Source organism: Ailuropoda melanoleuca, chromosome 14 (assembly GCF_002007445.2).
Source record: "Ailuropoda melanoleuca isolate Jingjing chromosome 14, ASM200744v2, whole genome shotgun sequence".
In the NCBI taxonomy this organism is placed as follows: domain Eukaryota; kingdom Metazoa; phylum Chordata; class Mammalia; order Carnivora; family Ursidae; genus Ailuropoda; species Ailuropoda melanoleuca.
The window spans coordinates 2,919,687-2,940,799 of NC_048231.1; the positions used below are offsets into that span (position 1 = coordinate 2,919,687).

The 21,113-nt window shown below is 37.6% G+C and overlaps 1 protein-coding gene across 2 annotated transcripts in view; it reads left to right on the forward strand.

Moving 5' to 3' along the window:
- Positions 1-21,113, forward strand: part of LRRC9 (leucine rich repeat containing 9) — a 118,128-nt gene that overhangs the window by 27,607 nt on the left and 69,408 nt on the right. For both annotated transcript variants that reach the window (XM_034643379.1, XM_034643380.1), the window contains exons 11-14: positions 6,122-6,298; positions 6,621-6,738; positions 17,834-17,966; positions 19,901-20,023. In XM_034643379.1, the coding sequence (XP_034499270.1) occupies positions 6,122-6,298; positions 6,621-6,738; positions 17,834-17,966; positions 19,901-20,023 (551 nt within the window). The remainder of the gene's footprint in view (positions 1-6,121; positions 6,299-6,620; positions 6,739-17,833; positions 17,967-19,900; positions 20,024-21,113) is intronic.

Sequence of the window (21,113 nt, forward strand, 5' to 3'; positions counted from 1 at the left end):
TAAGCATTAGCAGTTGTTTACTTAGTTTTAATAAGAATAAACTTGATCCATTTTAAGAAGAAAATCAAATATATATTGGCAGAATTTGAAGGATTGTTTTTTACTTTTAGTGTACCACAAGCTTGGCCACCTTAGCTGTGATTTTTTTTATGGATGTTAAAAAATATGGCTGTTTTATGGGGTCCCTGGCTGGCTCTTTTGGAAGAGCATGCAACTCTTGATCTAGGGGTCATGAGTTCAAGCCCCACATTGGGTGTAGAGATTACTTTTTTAAAAAAAAGGAAATAACTACTGACATACTTTGAATTGCTCTATGCGTTACAGATCTAGTTATTTTATTTAAACACTGGCTTCTCTTTTATTAATACTTTTAAAGCCAGTGATTTAGGATTTAAATAAATAAATAAATTTAAGTAAAAAGTATTGGAGTTGAGACAGAACCCAAATATAAAGATTTTCTGTCAAAATAGCCTTTGTTTATTTCTTTAGCAAAAGCATTGCAGATTTCTAATCATGTATCATTTAATATTTCTTAGCTTCATTTATGTTATGAAATAAAAGGACTATATTTTTCAGTTTAAAGACGACCTTGTTTTATAGAGACTTCCTTGTTGAGTAGATTTTTGCCACGGTAGCATTATCATTACAGATTTATATTCTCTACCTATGTATTACAGTTGAGTCAGCCATTGACAACAGACAACATTGGCCAAGTCAGGACGCACTCCAAACCATAAAACACTGTCCTTGTGCTTGAGAAGCTTTGAACCTGGCTATAGATAACAGGGTATTTACAATTTAAAGAAATAAGTTCAAAGCATCACAAAATAATATATACATGACTATAAATTCCCTGGGGACAGATAATATGTTTCATGTACTTTGTAAGTCATAACAACTAGCATGGGGCTGGCTGGGTTCATAGCTCCATAAATAACTACTATTTGATGTTTCTAAATCACTTAATAGATACTCATTTAACAGTTTCACTTTTGTGTATATAATGACTTTCAGTAAATCTAACTCTTACATATAAAGATTTCATACTTCCTGTACTATTTCAGGGAGTCACAGCAGTATAAAAAACTTTTTTGTTTTATACTGATAAGATATTGATATAAGTCAGCAAGTAAGTTGACAGTATTTATTAAACCCTTGTTTAGAATTTTGAAGTACATTTTAATAGGTTTTATTGAACTCCAGCCATTTAAAAAGTGTGCATTCTACATTTGCTAAATGAGTGCATCATTTGGATATTATTGAATGATTGTAGGCATCTCTCTGTGTAACTCAGTCTCCACTGGGGATGCTCACACATTCCCATACCACTGAATGAGTGATGGTCCCCCATGAAATGATGGGCCCTCACTCTCCTAGCCTCTACCATACTTGATGCTGCTAACCATCCCTTCTTTGTAACTTCACCTCTCTCTTTCTTTTTTTTTTTTTTTAAGATTTTATTTTATTTATTTGAGGGGCGCCTGGGTGGCTCAGTTGGTTGAGTGTCTGCCTTCGGCTCAGGTTGTGATCCCAGGGTCCTGGGATCAAGCCCCACGTCAGGCTCCTTGCTCAGTGGGAAGCCTGCTTCTCTCTCTCCCTCTGCCTGCTGCTCCCCCTGCTTGTGCTCTTTCTCTCCATCAAATAAATAAATAAAATATTTTTTTTTAAAAAGATTTTATTTATTTGAGAGAGAGAGAGAGAACACAAAGGGAAGTCAGCGAGGAGGGACAGAGGGAGAAGCAGGCTCCCCACTGAGCAGGGAGCCTGATGTGAGGCTTGATCCCAGGATCCTGAGATCAGGGTCTGAGCTAAAGGCAGACGCTTAACCAACTGAACCACCCAGGCACTCCTCACCTCTCTTGCATTTTGAACTTAGACATTTTCTATTTCCTTTTTATATTCTCTTGCCAGTCTCTTGTATTTCTGAGCTTATAAAAACTACTTACAGTTACAGTCTTTCTCCTTTACTCTATTCCTGTTTGATGTTTCTATCTGGTGTCCAACTGGTAAGGCAAACTCAACACATTCAAAAGAGAACTCATCTGTGAAGTAATAACATACACAGCAAGGTTAGAGTCAGAAAACCTAGGTCAAATTCTATCTACATAATCTTGAAACAGTCATTTAACCCATTTGAACCTCATCTATAAAAATGAAAAAAATGAAAATCTACCACAAAAGATTACTGCTGGGATTAAGACAAAATAGTGTGAAAATACTTAGTTCTTAATCTTTATGTTTTTGTTTTCCTCTTCCTACCTACAAACCACCCTTTTCTACTGACTCCTCCATTCCTGTTTGTGGCACTACCATCCTACCAGTCATGCAGACGCAATAAACATTGAAGCCATTCTTGACTCCATTCTCTCCCTCAGTCTCCACATCCAATCAGGCCAAGACCCTCTGTGATGTCTCTTGCATTCATTCTCTCCTCTCCACTGTGACCCAAATCACCTGCAAACAGGGCCTCAGAACCTTCCTCTTAGACTATGCTACAACATCTAGCACAGTGTCTGCATGTAGTAGGCACTTGGTGTTTGCTAATCAATCAGTCAAGATAACTAAATGATTTCCTATGTGGTCCCTGCCAGCAGACTTCCTACACGGAGAGCACTGTTTAAAACAAAACAAAAGCCTTTTATAGCGACCTGTTGCCTTCCAAATTATATTCAGTGGCCTTCACTGTATGGCCACTGAACTAGCCTAGCTCCTTTTCAGACTTCTCCGGAGTCAGCCAAACTGTGTGCCTCACTGCTCTTGGGACATGCCTGGTATACCACCACATAGCGGTTTCATCTGTTCCACTTCCTTCGCCAGAATGCCTTGCATCCTTGCCCTCACTCTCTCTCATTGTCTCTCAAAACTTACTTTATCTTCAAGGCCAACATCAAGAGCCCCATCTTTTGTGAGGGATATTTTTGTCATTCTTATTGGATTAGTCATTATTATTCTTTTTGAATCTTCACAGCACTGAGTTGTATCTCTCCTATCTTCTACTCTATGATAATTTTGTCTGTATCTGTCCCATTACTTTTCAGCTCCATTTGTTTATCAACTCAATGAAGATAGAGACTGCATTTGTATTCACCTTTGAATCTTTTCTATTCCTATCACTTGCTCAGCGTACATCCACTGAGTTTCCACTAGGGGCCAGGTTCTAGTCTAGGAGCTAGGGGTAAAAGGCATGGTTCCTGCTCACATCCAGGCTGCAATCTGGTGTGGGAGACTATGCTAATGAAACAGTATTCCACTGTGGGATAATTGTCAGTATGGAGAAGAATGGCATTCAAACCAGAATGGGGATGTAGAGAAAGTTTTCTGGAAGTGGGGACATTTGGGAGGGAGATGATTCAGATAGAAGTTGACTATACAAAGTATTAGGGGAAGGACTTCCCAGGCAGAGGAAACAGCATGTGAGCTGGTAGTTTGAACTTTGCCCTTAGATCTATGAGACTGCTTGAAGGAGAGGTATAGCAGATTTAGATATTATTTTATATAAATTCCTATAGAATCATTATTTCAGATTCAGACTACAATGCATGTATCTCAAGCCAGTAATGACATGCCCCCAGTGCGTGTAGCACATTACTAGCAATGCTGTGGGAAGTATCATCCTCTGTGAGGACCTGATAATAGTGGAAGTAATTTCTCTGTCAGCATAGGTCTGGTTCTCCCTCCTCCAGCTATATTCCAGCACTCTGTGAATGATGTCTTCTCATCCCCAGTGTGGCCAGCTGATTGAATGAACTGCTTTACTTCTCTGATCCCAAGTAGCACAGAGCCCATGTTCTCTTAGCCCTGGGGTTCCCAGTCTCCAGGGCTCATGCAAGGAAGAACTCAGGTACTCAATTTCTAGGCAGAGGGAAGCTCTAAGAAAGGACCAAACTTTCTATGCCATTCCTGGTTCTTGCATTTCTGGGAACCAAACTAGAAGCTAGGTATTATCCATTCATTACGTATATCTATTCTTAAAAAAAAAAAAAAAAAAAAAAAATTAAAAAAAAAAAAAAAAAAAAAAAAAAAAAAAAAAAAAAANTTTTAGTGTGTGTGTATATATATATATATATATATATATATAAAGGTTTATTTGAGAGAAAGAGAGAGAGCATGCATGCATGAGTGGGGGGAGGGGCAGAGGGAAAGAACCTTCAAGCAGACTTCCCACTGAGCGCAGAGCCAGATGCTGGGCTCCATCCCACAACTCCGAGAGCACTACCTGAGCTGAAACCAAGAGTTGGGCACCCAACCAACTGAGCCACCCAAGTGTCCCACTTATACCTGTTCTTGATTACCCTTTTATTACTATATAACAAAAACTTTTTCTCAATAAAATGCCTATAGCACTTGTTTCTATCAAAGTGCAACAATAATAATAACAATAAATAAGGTACAAGTAGTAATAATAGCTTCTGTGGTTTCAGGACATATGATGTAGGGGTGACTTGGACTGATTAGGCCCAGACAGTGATCCCTTTATACATGGGACTGTAGGTTTCCCACTCCTTGTGATGATATAGCTATTTAGCCAGACCTCTGAACTAATTATCAGCATCATGCTGGTTGCAACACTACTTATACTGTCTCCTTGACTGTGAGTTCCTGTGGGAATGGTTTGGTTTGGGCTGCTCACTTTTCAATTCCAGGGGAAGAGTTACTGGGCAGCTCCTAGCTACAGTGGTTTAGTCTTTGCTAGTGAGAAAGGAAAACACTCTAAATAAGTTTGTCTCAGGGAGAGACCACCACCAGGAAGCTCACTTCTATGATCTTAGCCCACACCCATGCTCAGGCCTTGGTTGATATGCCAGTAAGGACCAGACATCTCATTACAGGTAAGTATATCCCATATAACACCACTTAACTTCCTTTTCAAATTGATCCATTTTAAAATCTCATCTTAATCCAAATTCTGTGCTACTTTAAGACAGGGGATGGCACACTAAGGGCAATAAAGAGCAGATGAGCACTTCCAAATACATTTTCTTGAGAGCTTCACATAGTTGGCCTCTCCTTCTTCATTTCTTAGTTCAAATATCTTCTCTGAAAGATCTTACCCAAGACCAATCTTAAGTAGCCCCCACTCCAATCCTTACCCTAAACTTCTCTTTCTTCAAAGCCCTTATCAGTTTAGAAATGATTTTATTTATGTCTTATTTATTTTTTGGCCAACTTCTTGCAATATAGGTTCCCTGAGAGCAGGGACCCTGCCTCATTCACTTCTATATCCCTAGTTATGAAGTTATTTGCAGTAGTCCAAATGAGAGATGATGGTGATTTGGACTAGGGTAATAAGAAAAGTATTGATGACACAGGATTATATTCAGGATGTATTTTAGATGTAGAGGCCAAACAGACTTGCTGAATGTGGGGCAGAGAGGAGGCAAGGTTTATTTCTGGGATTTTAACTTAAGCTACCAGTTAGATGCTGGTACCATATACTGAAATGGAAAAGACTCAGGAGGAGCAGGCTTAGAGGCAGGTGATGAAATAAGTTTGGGAAGCCTATTCCATATGCAAGTGAACATACCAAGTAGGCGGTGGATATTAAATTCAGGATATATCCACCTAAATTGGGTAGAGATAAAGTCTGGAAATAAAATGTTCGAGTTTATTGGTATATATAAAATGTATTTTTTCTATATATTGCCAAGGAATCAGATGAAATCACCTAGGAATAGTGTTCATGGAAACAAGAGGAGAGCCAAAGAGTGATTCCTGGTGCAAGCCAACACTTAGAAACCTCAGAGGAAAAAAAAAAAAAAAAAAAGCAAAGAAAACCATGAAGGAGCAGCCAGTAAGAAGAAAGCCAGAAACATAGTTACACTGAAGCCAAAACAGAAAGTGTTTTCAGTAATGGAGAATTACTCAACCAACGTATTTTAATCAGAACACATATATAATAATAAAAAAAAAAACTCTTACTTGTATGTTTCAAAGTTTAGCATCTCTTTTATTGATTGAATAAATATACTTAGTTTGAAAACAGAGCTACAATATGACAATGTATCTTTAGCAAAATACATAAAATATGGGCTATAACTTTTATCATATGTAACTTTGTGTTCTTCAACATTTTAAAGACAATCTGTTATTTTCTTTGTATATATTCTGTCTTCCCATATAGGTTTAACTCCTGCTATGAATTAATTCTCTCGCGTTTTTGTACATGGGACTTCCGAACATATGGTATTACAGGAGTGAAAGTAAAACGTGTCATCAAAGTCAACAACCGCATTCTGAGACTAAAGTTTGAAGAGAAATTCCAAAAGTTTTTTGACAATGAAGATATGCATGATTCAGAGTAAGAAGTTAAATTCCATAAGGAAAATTTTTATAGAAGTCTGATTTTATTTTGTAAAGAGTCTTTCTGTTTTAAAAGTTTACAATATTAAAAATACACCTTATCAGTAAATATTTCCTTTTCATGCATCTCCCTTGACTAGGATGACTTTACCCACACTCGGGCTCTTTTTGAGAATGAGGGGGATTGGAGGCTTAATAACAACACTGGAACATTCATTGTAAATGAGAAATACCCTGGGCAAGATATACAGTTGTCTTATCTATGGCTAAGTTTTTTTAAATCAATTCTCAACCATTTTTTTGTCTCACTTATTCTTAAGGAACTATCGAAAGATGCTGGAATGTCTTTTTTATGTTTTTGACCCTGAAGTTACAGTGAAGAAAAAGCATCTTCTACAAATACTTGAAAAAGGATTTAAAGACAGTGATACAAGCAAGGTAGCATAAAATGTTGTTCAGAATAATACTTTTTTCCCTTTTTCTTTCTTTTTCTTTTTTTATTATTAACATATAATGTATTATTTGTTTCAGGGGTACAGGTCTGTGATTCATCAGTCTTACACAATACACAGTACTCACCATAACACATACCCTCCCCCATGTCTATCACCCAGCCACCCCATCCCTCCCACCCCCTCCACTCCAGGAACCTTCAGTTTGTTTCCTGAGATTAAGAGTCTCTTATGGTTTGTCTCCCTCTCTGGTTTCGTCTTGTTTCATTTTTTCCTCTCTTCCTCTATGATCCTCTGTCCTGTTTCTCAAATTCCACATATCAGTGAGATCATATGATAATTGTCTTTCTCTGATTATTTCACTTAGCATAATACCCTCTAGTTCCAGCCACGTCATTGCAAATGGTAAGATTTCATTCTTTCTGATGGCTGCATAATATTCCATTGTGTGGGGGCACCTAGGTGGCTCAGTCATTAAGCATCTGCCTTCCGCTCAGGGCGTGAGCCCAGGGTCCTGGGATCGAGCCCCGCATGGGGCTTCCTGCTTCGCTGGGAGCTTGCTTCTCCCTCTCCCACTCCCCCTGCTTGTGTTCCCTCTCTCACTGGCTGTCTCTCTGTCAAATAAATAAATAAAATCTTAAAAAAAAAATGCAGTGTGTGTGTGTGTGTGTGTGTGTGTGTATACCACCTCTTTTTTATCCAATCATCTGTCAATGAACATCTGGGCTCTTTCAATAGTTTGGCTATTGTGGACATTACTGCTATAAACAGTGGGGTGCAGATGCCCCTTCATATCACTACTCTTGTATCTTTGGGGTAAATACCCAGTAGTGCAATTGCTTGGTCATAGGGTAGCTCTATTTTCAACTTTCTGAGGAACCTCCATAATGTTTCCCCGAGTGGCTAACTTGCATTCCCACCAACAGTGTAGGAGGGTTCCCCTTTCTCCACATCCTTGCCAACATCTGTTGTTTCCTGACCTGTTAATTTTAGCCATTCTGACTGGTGTGAGGTAGCATCTCATTGTGGTTTTGATTTGTATTTCGCTGATGCCGAGTGGTGTTGAGCACTTTTTCATGTGTCTTTTGGCTGTTTGGATGTCTTCTTCACAGAAATGTCTGTTCATGTCTTCTGCCCATTTCTTGATTGGATTATTTGTTCATTGGGTGTTGAGTTTGTTAAGTTCTTTTTAGATTTTGGATACTAGCCCTTTATCTGATATGTCATTTGCAAATATCTTCTCCCATTCTGTCGGTTGTCTTTTGGTTTTGTTGACTGTTTCCTTTGCTGTACAAAAGCTTTTTATCTTGATGAAGTCCCAATAGTTCATTTTTGCCTTTGCTTCCCTTGACTTTGGCAATGTGTCTAGGAAGAAGTTGCTGTGGCCGAGGTCGAAGAGGTTGCTGCCTATGTTCTCCTCAAGGATTTTGATGGATTCCTGTCTCACATTTAGGTCTTTCATCTGTTTTGAGTCTATTTTTGTGTGTGGTATAAGGAAATGGTCCAGTTTCATTCTTCTGCATGTGGCTGTCCAATTTTCCCAGCACAATTTGTTGAAGAGACTGTCTTTTTTCCATCAGATATTCTTTCCTGCTTTGTCAAAGATTAGTTGACCATAGAGTTGAGGGTCCACTTCTGGGTTCTCTGTTCTGTTCCATTAATCTGTGTGTCTGTTTTTATGCCAGTACCATACTGCCTTGATGATTACAGCTTTGTAATAGAGCTTGAAGTCCAGAATTTTGATGCCCCCAGCTTTGGTTTTCTTTTTCAACATTCCTCTGGGTATTTGGGGTCTCTTCTGGTTCCATACAAATTTTAGGGGTATTTGTTCCATTTCTGTGAAAAAAAAGTTGATGGTATTTTGATAGGGAGTGCGTTAATTGTGTAGATTGCCCTAGGTAGCATAGACATTTTAACAATATTTGTTCTTCCAAGTCATGAGCATGGAACTTTTTTCCATTTCTTTGTGTCTTCCTCAATTTCTTTCATGAGTATTCTACAGTGCTCTGAGTACAGATTCTTTGCCTCTTTGGTTAGCTTTATTCCTAGGTATCTTACGGTTTTGGGTGCAATTGTAAATGTGATCAACTCCTTAATTTCTCTTTCTTCTGTCTCATTGTTGTTATATAGAAATGCAACTGATTTCTGTGCATTGATTTTATATCCTTTCATTTTACTAAATTCCTGTATGAGTTCTAGCAGTTTTGGGGTGGAGTCTGTTGGGTTTTCCACATAAAGTATCATATCATCTGCAAAGAGTGAAAGTTTGACTACTTCTTTGCCGATTCAGATGCCTTTTATTTCTTTTTGTTGTCTGATTGCTGAGGCTAGGACTTAAGTACTATGTTGAACAGCAGTGGTGATAGTGGACATCCCTGCCATGTTCCTTACCTTAGGGGAAAAGCTCTCAGTTTTTCCCTATTGAGAATTTGCTATCACCAAACCAGCCCTACCAGAAATATTGAAAGGGGTCCTCTAAGCAAAGAGAGAGCCCAAAAGTAACACAGACCAGAAAGGAACAGACACAATATACAGTAACAGTCACCTTCCAGGCAATACAATGGAACCGAATTCATATCTTTCAATAGTTACCCTGAATGTAAATGGGCTAAATGCCCCAATCAAAAGACACAGGGTATCAGATTGGATAAAAAAGCAAGACCCATTCATATGCTGTCTGCAAGAGACTCATTTTAGACCCAAAGACACCTCCAGATTTGAAGTGAGGGGGTGGAAAACCACTTACTGTGCTAATGGACATCAAAAGAAAGTTGGGGTGGCAATCCTTGTATCAGACAAATTAGATTTTAAACCAAAGACTCTAATAAGAGATGAGGAAGGACACTATATCATACTTAAAGGGTCTATCCAACAAGAAGATCTAACAATTGTAAATATTTATGCCCCTAATATGGGAGCAGCCAATTATATAAACCAATTACTAACAAAATCAAAGAATCACACTGATGATAATACAATAATATTAGGGAACTTCAACACCCCCCTCACTGAAATGGACAGATCATCTAAGCAAAAGATCAACAAGGAAACACTGGACCAGATGAACTTCACAGATATATTCAGAATATTCTATCCCAAAGCAACAGAGTACACATTCTTCTCTAGTGCACATGGCACATTCTCCAGAATAGATCACATCCTGGGTCACAAATCAGGTCTCAACCAGTACCAAAAGACAGGCATCATTCCTTGCATATTTTTGGACCACAGTGCTTTGAAACTGGAACTCAATCACAAGAGGAAAGTTGGAAAGAACTCAAATACGTGAAGGCTAAACAGCATCCCACTAAAGAATGAATGGGTCAGCCAGGAAATTAAAAAAGAATTTTAAAAATTCACAGAAACAAATGAAAATGAAAACACAACTGTTCAAAATCTTTGGGATGCAGCAAAGGCGGTCCTAAGAGGGAAGTATATAGCAATACAAGCCTTTCTCAAGAAGCAAGAAAGGTCTCAAATACATAACCTAACCCTACACCTAAAGGAGCTGGAGAAAGAACAGCAAATAAAGCCTAAATCCAGGAGGAAAGGAGAAATAATAAAGATCAGAGCAGAAGTCAATGAACTAGAAACCAGAAGAACAGTAGAACCAGATCAACAAAGCTAGGAGCTGGTTCTTTGAAAGAATTAATAAGACTGATAAACCCCTGGCCAGACTTATCAAAAAGAAAAGAGAAAGGACCTAAATAAGTAAAATCATGAATGAAAGAGAAGAGATCACAATGAACACCGAAGAAATAATGCTTTCTTTCTAATGAATAAAGCTCTGCCATTGGCTAGGCAGGGTTCAATTCTTAATCCTTGTATCTGTATTTATAACAAACTGCTGTTTCATGGACAGCTTGATGCTGAAAAGTACAGCATCCTTGTATTATACCAGTGAAAGTCCATCAGTTACTTTATCTGCCTGTCTTTATCTTTCTAGGTATCCTATTTTTATGTTGTGATCCTTTTATTGATGATCTTGAAATCTTCTCTAATCTGTTTTAAACTCTCTAATGTCCATCTTGAAAACACTCCCCATCTTGAAAAAAGAAATCCATTCACTCAACACTGCTGGAATTTCTAGCTATCATCTTTTTTTTTCTTTTACTGACTCCACTTCTTTATTCTCTATCTCATTGTCCCCACCTTGCCCCCTGGTCACTGTGAGCTCCAAAATACCAATCATCCTTTCTTAGTCTTCCACCCTCTTCATAAGGCAGCTGTAACACACAGGTATAGAGCAGTGCCTCCTAGCCCTTTTCACATCATGGCACACATGAAATGATACTGTTGCTGCATTTAAATCTTGGCTTTCCTACTCACCAGCTATGTACCTTCACCTCTCTGTGTCTGTTTCTTCCTATCTGAACGAAGGTAATAACAGTATCTATTCCACAGAGGAATTGTTAGATTCGATGAAGTATGCATTAAAGAGTTCTTGGATACTTGTACATCCATGTTCATAACACCATTATTCACAATAGCCAAAAAGTAAAAACAACCCAAATGCTCATCAGCAGATGAATGGATAAACAAAAGGCGGTATATCCATACAGTGGATACAAAGGAATTAAATTCTGACATATGCTACTATGTGGTTAAACCTTGAAAGCATTATGCTAAGTGAAAGAGGCCAAACACAAATGGACAAGTTTCGTGTGATTCCACTTACATGAGGTACTTAGAATAGGCAAATTGGCAGAGACAGAAATTAGAATAGAGGTTACCAGGGGATGGGGAGGATGGAGGGATAGGAAGTTATTGTTTAACGAGTATAGAGTTTCTATTTGGGATGATGAAAAGTTCTAAAATGAATAATGGTGATGGTTGCACAACATTGTGAGTATACTTAATGCCAATGAGTTGTACGCTTAAAAATGATTAAAATGGTAGTTTTACATTATGTATTTTTTTTACCACAATAAAAAAAATCACCAAAAAAGCATTGCAGCCACTCAGTGGAGAATGGACTGGAGGGAGCAGGAACAGATGACAGGGCAGTATATGGAGGAGATACCGTAGCAGCTCAAGCTAGAGGTGATAGTGGCTTCAGCACGGTGATGTGGTGAGAGTGCCCTCACTGTATTTTCTGGAAGAGAAGTGAGAAGGAGGTGAGGATTAGAGGATTTTAAGGCAGAGAGTACTCAAGGTGATTCTTATGAGTTGTCATGGGCACAAACTGTGGCAGAAAGACAGGGCTAACATTTGTGTGTTTTCTGCTTGCCGGACACTGTGCTAGTGCTTTATCTACCGCACCTCCTTTACGAGCCCTCTGTTCAGTACAGCAGCCACCATCCACAGGTGACTGCTGAACATCTGAAATGTGACTCATCAGAATTGAGATGTGCTAAAAGTTTAAAATAAATTCCAGTTTTGAAAGACTTAGTATAGAGAAAAGACTATAATTTCTTATATTGATTACATGTTGAAATGATAATATGTCAGATATATTAGATTAAATAAAATGTATTATTAAAATTTACCCCAAAATTCTTAGATCAGTTTCTGGCACGTAGGAAGTTTTGATGTAAAATTTGCCATTATTAGCTGAAATATTTGGTACTATTGACTGCTCTTTCCTTTTTGAAACTCTCCTTTGGCAGCCATGATATTACACTATTGTTATCTTCCTATTTTTCTGATCGTCCTGCCTTTGTTTTCTTTTCATTCCTCCTCTTTCCTCTAAACATGAGAATACCACAAGATTAAGGTTCACTAATCTGCCCTTTTTTCTCCACACACTATCAATTACCCTTGTTAAAATCTTAGATACGCAGGAACATAACTGGCTAGAAAAATCACTATGTAGCACATAGATCTGATAAACTAGATTTTAATGCCATGATGTGCATGTAAGGAATAAAGATAAATACTTATCTACTGCATCATTTAAAAGATGGGATAAAACTAAAAACATGAGCTGCATAAGCAGTTTAGAAGACAAATTTGGCTTAGGTTGACAGTGACTTTGTAAGGCAGAGGGCTGGAGGGCAGGGGGAACATAAGATATTCCCTTTGATACCCAAGGACTTGGTCAATAGCCAGAGAAAGTATCATTTATTCCATTTTGACTTTCTCTAAAATGTACATCCTCAGCCTCCTGACCTCTGCTCTGACACCCACAGCTGCCATTCCTACCTGGTGAATCTGCCTTATCTCCGTATACAATATATCTAAAACCAGCCTTTAATCTTTTGCCCATAAGCAACTCTCCCCATCTTCTTGTCTTTTTTTCTACTAACAATGCTGTCATTCTCTCCACCCATCAGGTTCAAAGCCCTGAAATCATATCTGACCTCTCCCTCTTCATTATCCCTATATCTAATCATTTACAATTTGTAGTCATTCTTCCTTGCATCACTTGCATTCTCCCTTTCTCTCCCTGTTCCCATTGCCTGCCACCACTTAAAACATTCCTTCTGGAAGTGCCTAGGTGGCTTAGTTGTTTAAGTGTCTGGCTCTTGATCTCAGCTCAGGTCTTGATCTCAGGGTCTGGAGTTCAAGCCCTGCCTTGGGCTCCATGCTGGGCATGGAACCTACTATTAAAAAAAAAAAAAAAATCCCTCTAATCTTTGCTAGCAGTTTTCTGGTAGGCAACCCTGCCCTTGGTCTTCCTCTCTATTCCAGCCACCTTTAACAGTACAAATTAATCTTTCCTAAAATGTTATTTTCTTAGCTCACACTGCACTGTATCATGATGAAAATCCTTCAGTAGCTTCCCATTACTCATGATAATGAAATCCAAATCCCTCTGTCTGGCTTTTAAGGCCCCTCAAAATCTAGCTTCAACCCAACTCCCTATTACCAAATATATCAAATATCCCAAATGAAATATGCACTTTTCTTATGATTCTCCTAAACACACTTCAGTGCCATGCCTCCCTTTGATGCAGTGCTCTTTCCTGCTTTTCCCCTATGGCAAACTTAACCTTCAAGTCTCAGCTCAAGGACTTCTACCTTTGTGCGGCCTTTTCTGAGTTCTCAAACAGTAGGAGCCCTCTTACCTAGTTTACAGGTTTATCAAAAAGTCAGTTAATATAGAGAACTATAAACAAATGATTTACTTAAAGAACTCTTTAGCAAACCTAATATATGTGCTGCCAAAGCTGCCTTTAGCAAACTTAAAACACATAAACTTACAGGGGTGTCTGGCTGGTTCAGTTGGGAGAGTATGCGACTTTTGATCTGAGTCGTGAGTTTGGGCCTCATGTGTGGAGTAGTGTTTACTTAAAATTTAAAAAAAATTTTTTTAAACCTATAAACTTCCATTTCATTTTTTTTTAAAGATTTTATTTATTTACTTGAGAGAAAGAGTGAGAGAGCAAAAGTGGTGGGGGGGGGGGTAGGGAGAAAGGAGGGGCAGAGGGAGAGGGAGAAGCAGACTCTCCGCTGAGCAGAAAGCCCAACATGGGACTCGATCCCAAGACCCTGAGATCATGACCTGAGCTGAAAGCAGACACTTAACTGACTAAGCCACCCAGGTGCCCCATCATTTGTCTTTCTTTTTATGTAGGGCCAAAGCATTTGATATGAGGTTGGAACTCCTGATAGTACCTCAGGCCACAACCATATTACATACTACTTTCAGTTTCTTTAAAGTTGAGCATGAACTTAAAGATTCTTGCAAAGCAACTTGAGTGCAATAATCTAGTTTTAGTTTGTATGATCCTCCTGGCACCACCAAACTTTTGTGTTTGCCTCACCTAGACATGCTTTAACAGAAGCTTCTAATGATTACTTTCTCTGCAATCTTACCAAAGCTTTCCACTTAGTTTTCATAGAAATAACTCTCATTCTTTCTCATATTTCATTGTTTTATTTAATATGTAGAATTTCAATAACCAATACAACTGGTATAAAAAAAGATTAGGAACACAACTGAGTTTTCGTAAGCATGCAACACAGCTGGGTGGAATAGAAATACATCAATTTTTTAAAAAAATTTCTTACTGAAATATAGTTGACATATAAAGTTTTATTAGTTTCAGGTGTACAATATAGTGATTTGACAATTCTGTACATTACTCAGTGCTTACCTCGACTAGTGTAGTTACCATTTGTCACCATATGACGTTATTAACAATATTATTGACTAATTATGTCCAATCTTCAAAGCCTAGCACTGATCCCTTACCTCTACAAACTTGATCATTTCATTTAAAAAAATGAGAGGTGGCTCAGTTGGTTAAGCCTCCAAGTCTTGATTTCGGCTCAGGTCATGATCTCAGGGTTGTGAGATTGAGCCCCACTCAAGCAAACCCCACTGGAGCCCTGTCGAGCTCACATCAGGCTCTGTGCCAGGTGGGGAGCCTGCTTGAGATTCTCTTTCTCCCTGTCCCTCTTGCCCCTCCCCCACCTAAAAAAAAGGGAAAATAAAGAAGATCTTATTTGACATATCTTGTGATGGTTTTTATTTTTAATTACTGGGTATAGTTTCCATCTTCTCCCCCCCTTTTTTTTTACATTTCTGATTCTATTTTTTTGTTGTTATCTACTTATTTTTTATTTTTTTTTAAAGATTTTATTTATTTATTTGACAGAGATAGAGACAGCCAGCAAGAGAGGGAACACAAGCAGGAAGTGGGAGAGGAAGAAGCAGGCTCCTAGCAGAGGAGCCTGATGTGGGGCTCGATCCCACAATGCCGGGATCACACCCTGAGCCGAAGGCAGACGCTTAACCGCTGTGCCACCCAGGCGCCCCTATCTACTTATTTTTTTTTTTTTTTAAAGAATTTTATTTATTTATTCGACAGAGATAGAGACAGCCAGCGAGAGAGGGAACACAAGCAGGGGGAGTGGGAGAGGAAGAAGCAGGCTCATAGCGGAGGAGCCTGATGTGGGGCTCGATCCCATAACGCCGGGATCACGCCCTGAGCCAAAGGCAGACGCTTAACCGCTGTGCCACCCAGGCGCCCCTCTACTTATTTTTTAAATCGTATTTTTTCATCATAATAATTTAGTGTACTCTTTAATCTCCATTCCCTATTTCCCCCATCCCCCAACTCTGGTAACTATCAGTTTGTTCTCTATAGGTAAGAGTTTGTTTCTTGGTTTCTCTCTTTTTTCCTTTGCTTATTTTATTTCTTAAATTCTACATATGAGTGAAATTATGTGGTATTTGTCTTCCTCTGACTGACTTATTTCGCTTAACATAATACTTTCTAGCTCCATCCATGTTGTTGCAAATGGCAAGATTTCATTCCTTTTTATGGCTGAATAATATTCCATTGTGCCTATATACCGCATGTTCTTTATCCATTCATCTATCAATGGACACTTGGGCTGTTTTCGTAATTTGGTATTACAAATACTGCTGCAATAAACATGGGGGTGCATGACACATTTTGAATTTGCATGTTTTTTGTGTGAAAATACTTAGGAGTGTGATTACTGGATCGTAGGATAGTTCTATGTTTAACTTTTTAAGGAACCTCTATATTGTTTTCCATACTGGCTGCACCAGCTTGCATTTCTCCAAAGAGCATAAGAGTTCCTATTTCTCCACATCCTCACCAACACTTGTTGTTTCACGTGTGTTTTATTTTAGCCATTTTGACGGGTCTGAGGTGATTTCTCCTTGAAGTTTTGATTTGCACTCCCCTGATGATTAGTGATGTTGAACATCTTTTCATTGTCTTTTGGCTATCTGTATGTCTTCTTTTGAGAAATGTCTGTTCATGTCTTCTGCCCATTTTTAAATTGGATTTTGCTTTTTAGGTATTGAGTTTTATAAGTTCTTTGTGTATTTTGGATACTAACCCTTTATGATATATCCTTTGCAAATATCTCCTCTCATTTAGGAGGTTGCTTTTTTGTTCTGTTGATTCTTTCTTTTGCTGTGCAGAAACATTTTGTTCTGATGTAGTCCTGACAGTTTACTTCTGCTTTTATTTCCCTTGCCTCAGGAGACATATCTAAAAAAAATGTTGCTACAGCCGATGTCAGAAAGATTACTGCCTATGCTCTCTTCACGATCCTTCCCTCTGTTATTTCAGGACCAAGACCATGCTATAGCTGCATAATGCCATGTGCATAGCTTGTATCTAATGGATATTTAGTGATGTTCATTGGAAATCTGAGAAGGTTCTATTTACTTGGATGTGGAATTTATAGTAACATGAACCACATTTTAGTATTTATTTTTTAAAAAATCTCTTTGGATTACAGGTTTCAGTAAGAAAAAATATATAAGCAATTCAGCATTTATAGAAAACATATATTTTTAGATAATTTGGCTACTAATATTAAACTAGTAACAATTTCAAAACTGAGATAGTGACAAGGAGGAGCAGACCTGAGTTCAAATTATGACTTTGCTAATTTCTATTTCTGTCCTTAGATAGACTATATAATCTCTCTTACCTCTAGGTTTCCTACTACTAAAAATAGAGATTTTATTTGCTTTTCAGAACTGCTTTCACGGGAAGTAATATGAATTTTACTGTAGTACTGTATTTCTTTCTTTCTTTTTTTTTTTTTTTTTTGTTAAGTTAGCCACCATACAGGTAGTAGTACTGTATTTCTGATAAAACACTTCAAGAAATAAACCTAGTCACAGTGCAAACCAAGATTTTGGTGCATTAGCACAATGAGATGTATCTGGAAAGCAGCGTATATTATTAAACCAAAACCACTATTATACCAAATCTTTATTTATATATCTATATATCTGTCTATATGTACATGTCACATCTAAATAAGAACCTTCACTGATATAATGTCACACAGGATTTTCTTTTTGGAATTTGCACGATTACTCATGGAGTATCCTTGAAAATGTGTAAAATTACAGTTCCTTCAGTCACACAGTGTTGTCAGTCTTGACTCTGGCTGCATTTATGGGAACAAATATTATTCTGTATCACTTTTCAGAAACCTGTTTGCATGTAAATTTAAAATATATAAATGGCCTTACACAATGAAGTTGCACCTGAAGTTTGTCAACTTCTTTTCAGCGAATCTAGCCTGACTTTTCTTTGCCCAGACCCACAAATGTAAACCAAATAACCATCTGTATTGAAGCTGAAATACTGTCCATTTTATAAAAATACTCAGACTTTGTTTTTTCTTTATAGCTGCCTCTCAGAAAAGAAGCTGTTATTCTTGCTAACAGCCTCAGTATGTGTGAGTGTCCCAGAATTGAATTTTTACAGCAAAAGTACAAAGATGAGAAGAAGAACTCTCTTGAGCATGAGCTCTTCAGACATGGTAATATAAATACACAGAATTTCTGAACTTTTTAGTTCTAAGTCTTCATTGATTATTTTCATAACATTTTTAATACTTAGTTTTATCAATCAGGAAGATTTTCTAAAAACGATTTTACTTAGTATTTACCACTGTAGTGATATATGACTTTCTGATCTGTTACTTCAGTTAAGTTGTGAACAAATATTTGCTGATTATTGTGTCAACATTAATAGGATGGGACTCGTTTGTTACTCATATTTAAGCTAATTTATATGGAACAAGCACTTTTCACAGTCTTATTTGTTCATTGGAGAGACAAGACGAGCCTAGGGTCCTCCTACTACACTGCCCTCTTAGCTCCTCTCTCTTCTTTTTTCATTAACTTGTGCCCTAAAAATAAATTCAATATATATGTATGTCACACACACACACACACACAGGCACACACTGCACCCCAAAGTCACAGGAAAGAGAAAAGAGAACCTAGCCCAATTATGCAATAATCATCTACCAAGCACTCGGGAAGGCAGGCCTTATTTGTCCTTAATCATCGTAATAGACAATAAGAAAACTTGGTTGTAAACCTAAAACTGGCTAAAGACAAACTGTGAAGTGTATAGATTGCTTTATAAATTGCCTCACAGAAGATAAACTTTTGGTACTTTCATTTATTCACAGTGATCAGTACTTTATTTGCATCTTGAATATATAGATAAATAAAAGCATATGAGCCAATCTGCAAGACAATTATAGGAGAGGCTCCCTGTTAACCACAGACCAGCGGAAAAAACCCTCTCATCAGGTCCTTTTGCCTCACCCTCCCACTGTTCATTCTTCAATTCCACCAGTTATTATGGAATGCTTACTGCGTGTTAGGCTCCCAGTAAGTGATAGGGATACAGTCTATGCAAACTAGGCACAGTGCTCCTTTACGGTACTGACAAACATTAATAATCACACAAATAAATGTAAAATTACAATTTTCATAAGAGCTGTAAGATGAAATATTAGTGCATATGACCAAAGAATATATAAGCAGAACTGACCAGGTCAGGGAGTAAGGGACATCTGTTCTTTGATCTCCACTATTCAACCTACTGAAGACTGGGGAGTTAGAAATTTGGTTAACTTAAGTCTATAAGAGTAATATTCTAGGTTCCAGCAATAGTTCTGCTAAGATTATTCTGTTGAACTACATGTGTTTTGCAGTCTTTCATTCAGTTAATAATAATCAGAAAATCAAGCAGATTATTGAATCTAGAAAGAACTTGTTATTTGAAAAAACCTTTTGCTTCTTTTCTCTCATTCTCCTCTATTCCCATCTTAAGAAACACCTCATGATGTTTTTCTAGATCCTTTTAGATCCTCCTGAAATATGTTTCCCAAAACAATTAGGGTCTCTCAAGTTGCATTTTATAACTCGTACATAGTAAAAAAAAAAAAAAAGCCATCTAAATGTTTCATGCCTAGTGATTACAAGTTACTTTATAGGATTGACTCCTAGAGATCCTTAGGATTGAGTGAATCCAAAGATTCCTTAGGGATTGAAAGGGAAAAGAAATGTTTATCCATTCAGTAAACATGTATTGAGTGCCTCCTATGATCTAAGCTACGTGCTAGGTGCAGACAATACAGAGATTAATTTTTACCCATTTAGTAACAACAAAAAGTTTCTTACTTTAAATTACTTAATAAAAAACTTATTATTTTCTTTCCTTCTTCTTTTTCTGTAAAGCTTTGCTTGATATAATCACAGGAATCCTCTTCCATAATTATTTCATTTGGTCAACAAATATTTAGTGAGCTTCTGTTTTGCTATACAGTGGCAAACAAGGTAACCAGGATTTCTCCCCTTACAGAACCTATAGTCAAGTTTGGGACCATTAAGGAAAGTGATATGGGAAAGTTACCAAAATGAATTAGTGTTAAAATTATTTTTTATTCACATTTAGGCATCCTCCTCATTACAAAGGTCTTCCTTGGCCAGAGTGTTCAGGCTCATGAACAGGACTCCATCAATCAAGCTAACTATCCAATGGTTAATTCAGTGTTCGTTCCTCGAAAATACATACTAAGTATGTCTGCCATAAAGAGAAATCTGCTTTAATTTTTCTGCATACAAAATGTTGGTGTTTAATACTAATGTGTAGAGTTTAACCTCTACCAACAAAGTTTGTAAACTTTCCTAAAAACTCCTTTGCTAGCTACTAATGAGTTTCTATTTTTCTGCTCCCCACTTCAATGACATTTATGTATGTGTGTAGATTTTTATTTTGTAAACTTCATTTTATATTTACACACTCACACATACTGTTATCTGTATTTCATATATATCATGTATATATACTATATATATTATGTTTCATATATTACGTGTATATTATATACATATACATATATATTACATAATATATATTTTATGTATTTCATGTATAATATATATTTCATGTTTAGACTGTATATTTCATGTATATTATATGTACTTCAAAAGATGAAAAACCCACAGACTTTTTTTTTTTTAATGATTTTTTATTATATTATGTTAGTCACCATACAGTACATCCCCGGCTTCCGATGTAAAGCTCGATGATTCATTAGTTGCGTATAACACCCAGTGCACCATGCAATACGTGCCCTCCTTACTACCCATCACTGGTCTATCCCATTCCCCCACCCCCCTCCCCTCTGAGGCCCCCAGTTTGTTTCTCATAGTCCATAGTCTCTCATGTTTCATTCCCCCCTCTGATTACCCCCCTTTTCTTTATCCCTTTCTTCCCCTACCGATCATCCTAGTTCTTATGTTCCATAGATGAGAGAAATCATATGATAGTTGTCTTTCTCTGCTTGACTTATTTCACTTAGCATTATCTCCTCCAGTGCCGTCCATGTTGCAGCAAATGTTGAGAATTCGTTCTTTCTGATAGCTGAGTACTATTCCATTGTATAGACGGACCACAACTTCTTAATCCAGTCATCTGTTGAAGGGCATCTCGGCTCCTTCCACGATTTAGCTATTGTGGACACTGCTGCTATGAACATTGGGGTGCATATGGCCCTTCTCTTCACTACGTCTGTATCTTTGGGGTAAACACCCAGTAGTGCAATGGCTGGGTCATAGGGTAGCTCAATTTTTAACTTTTTAAGGGACCTCCACACTGTTTTCCA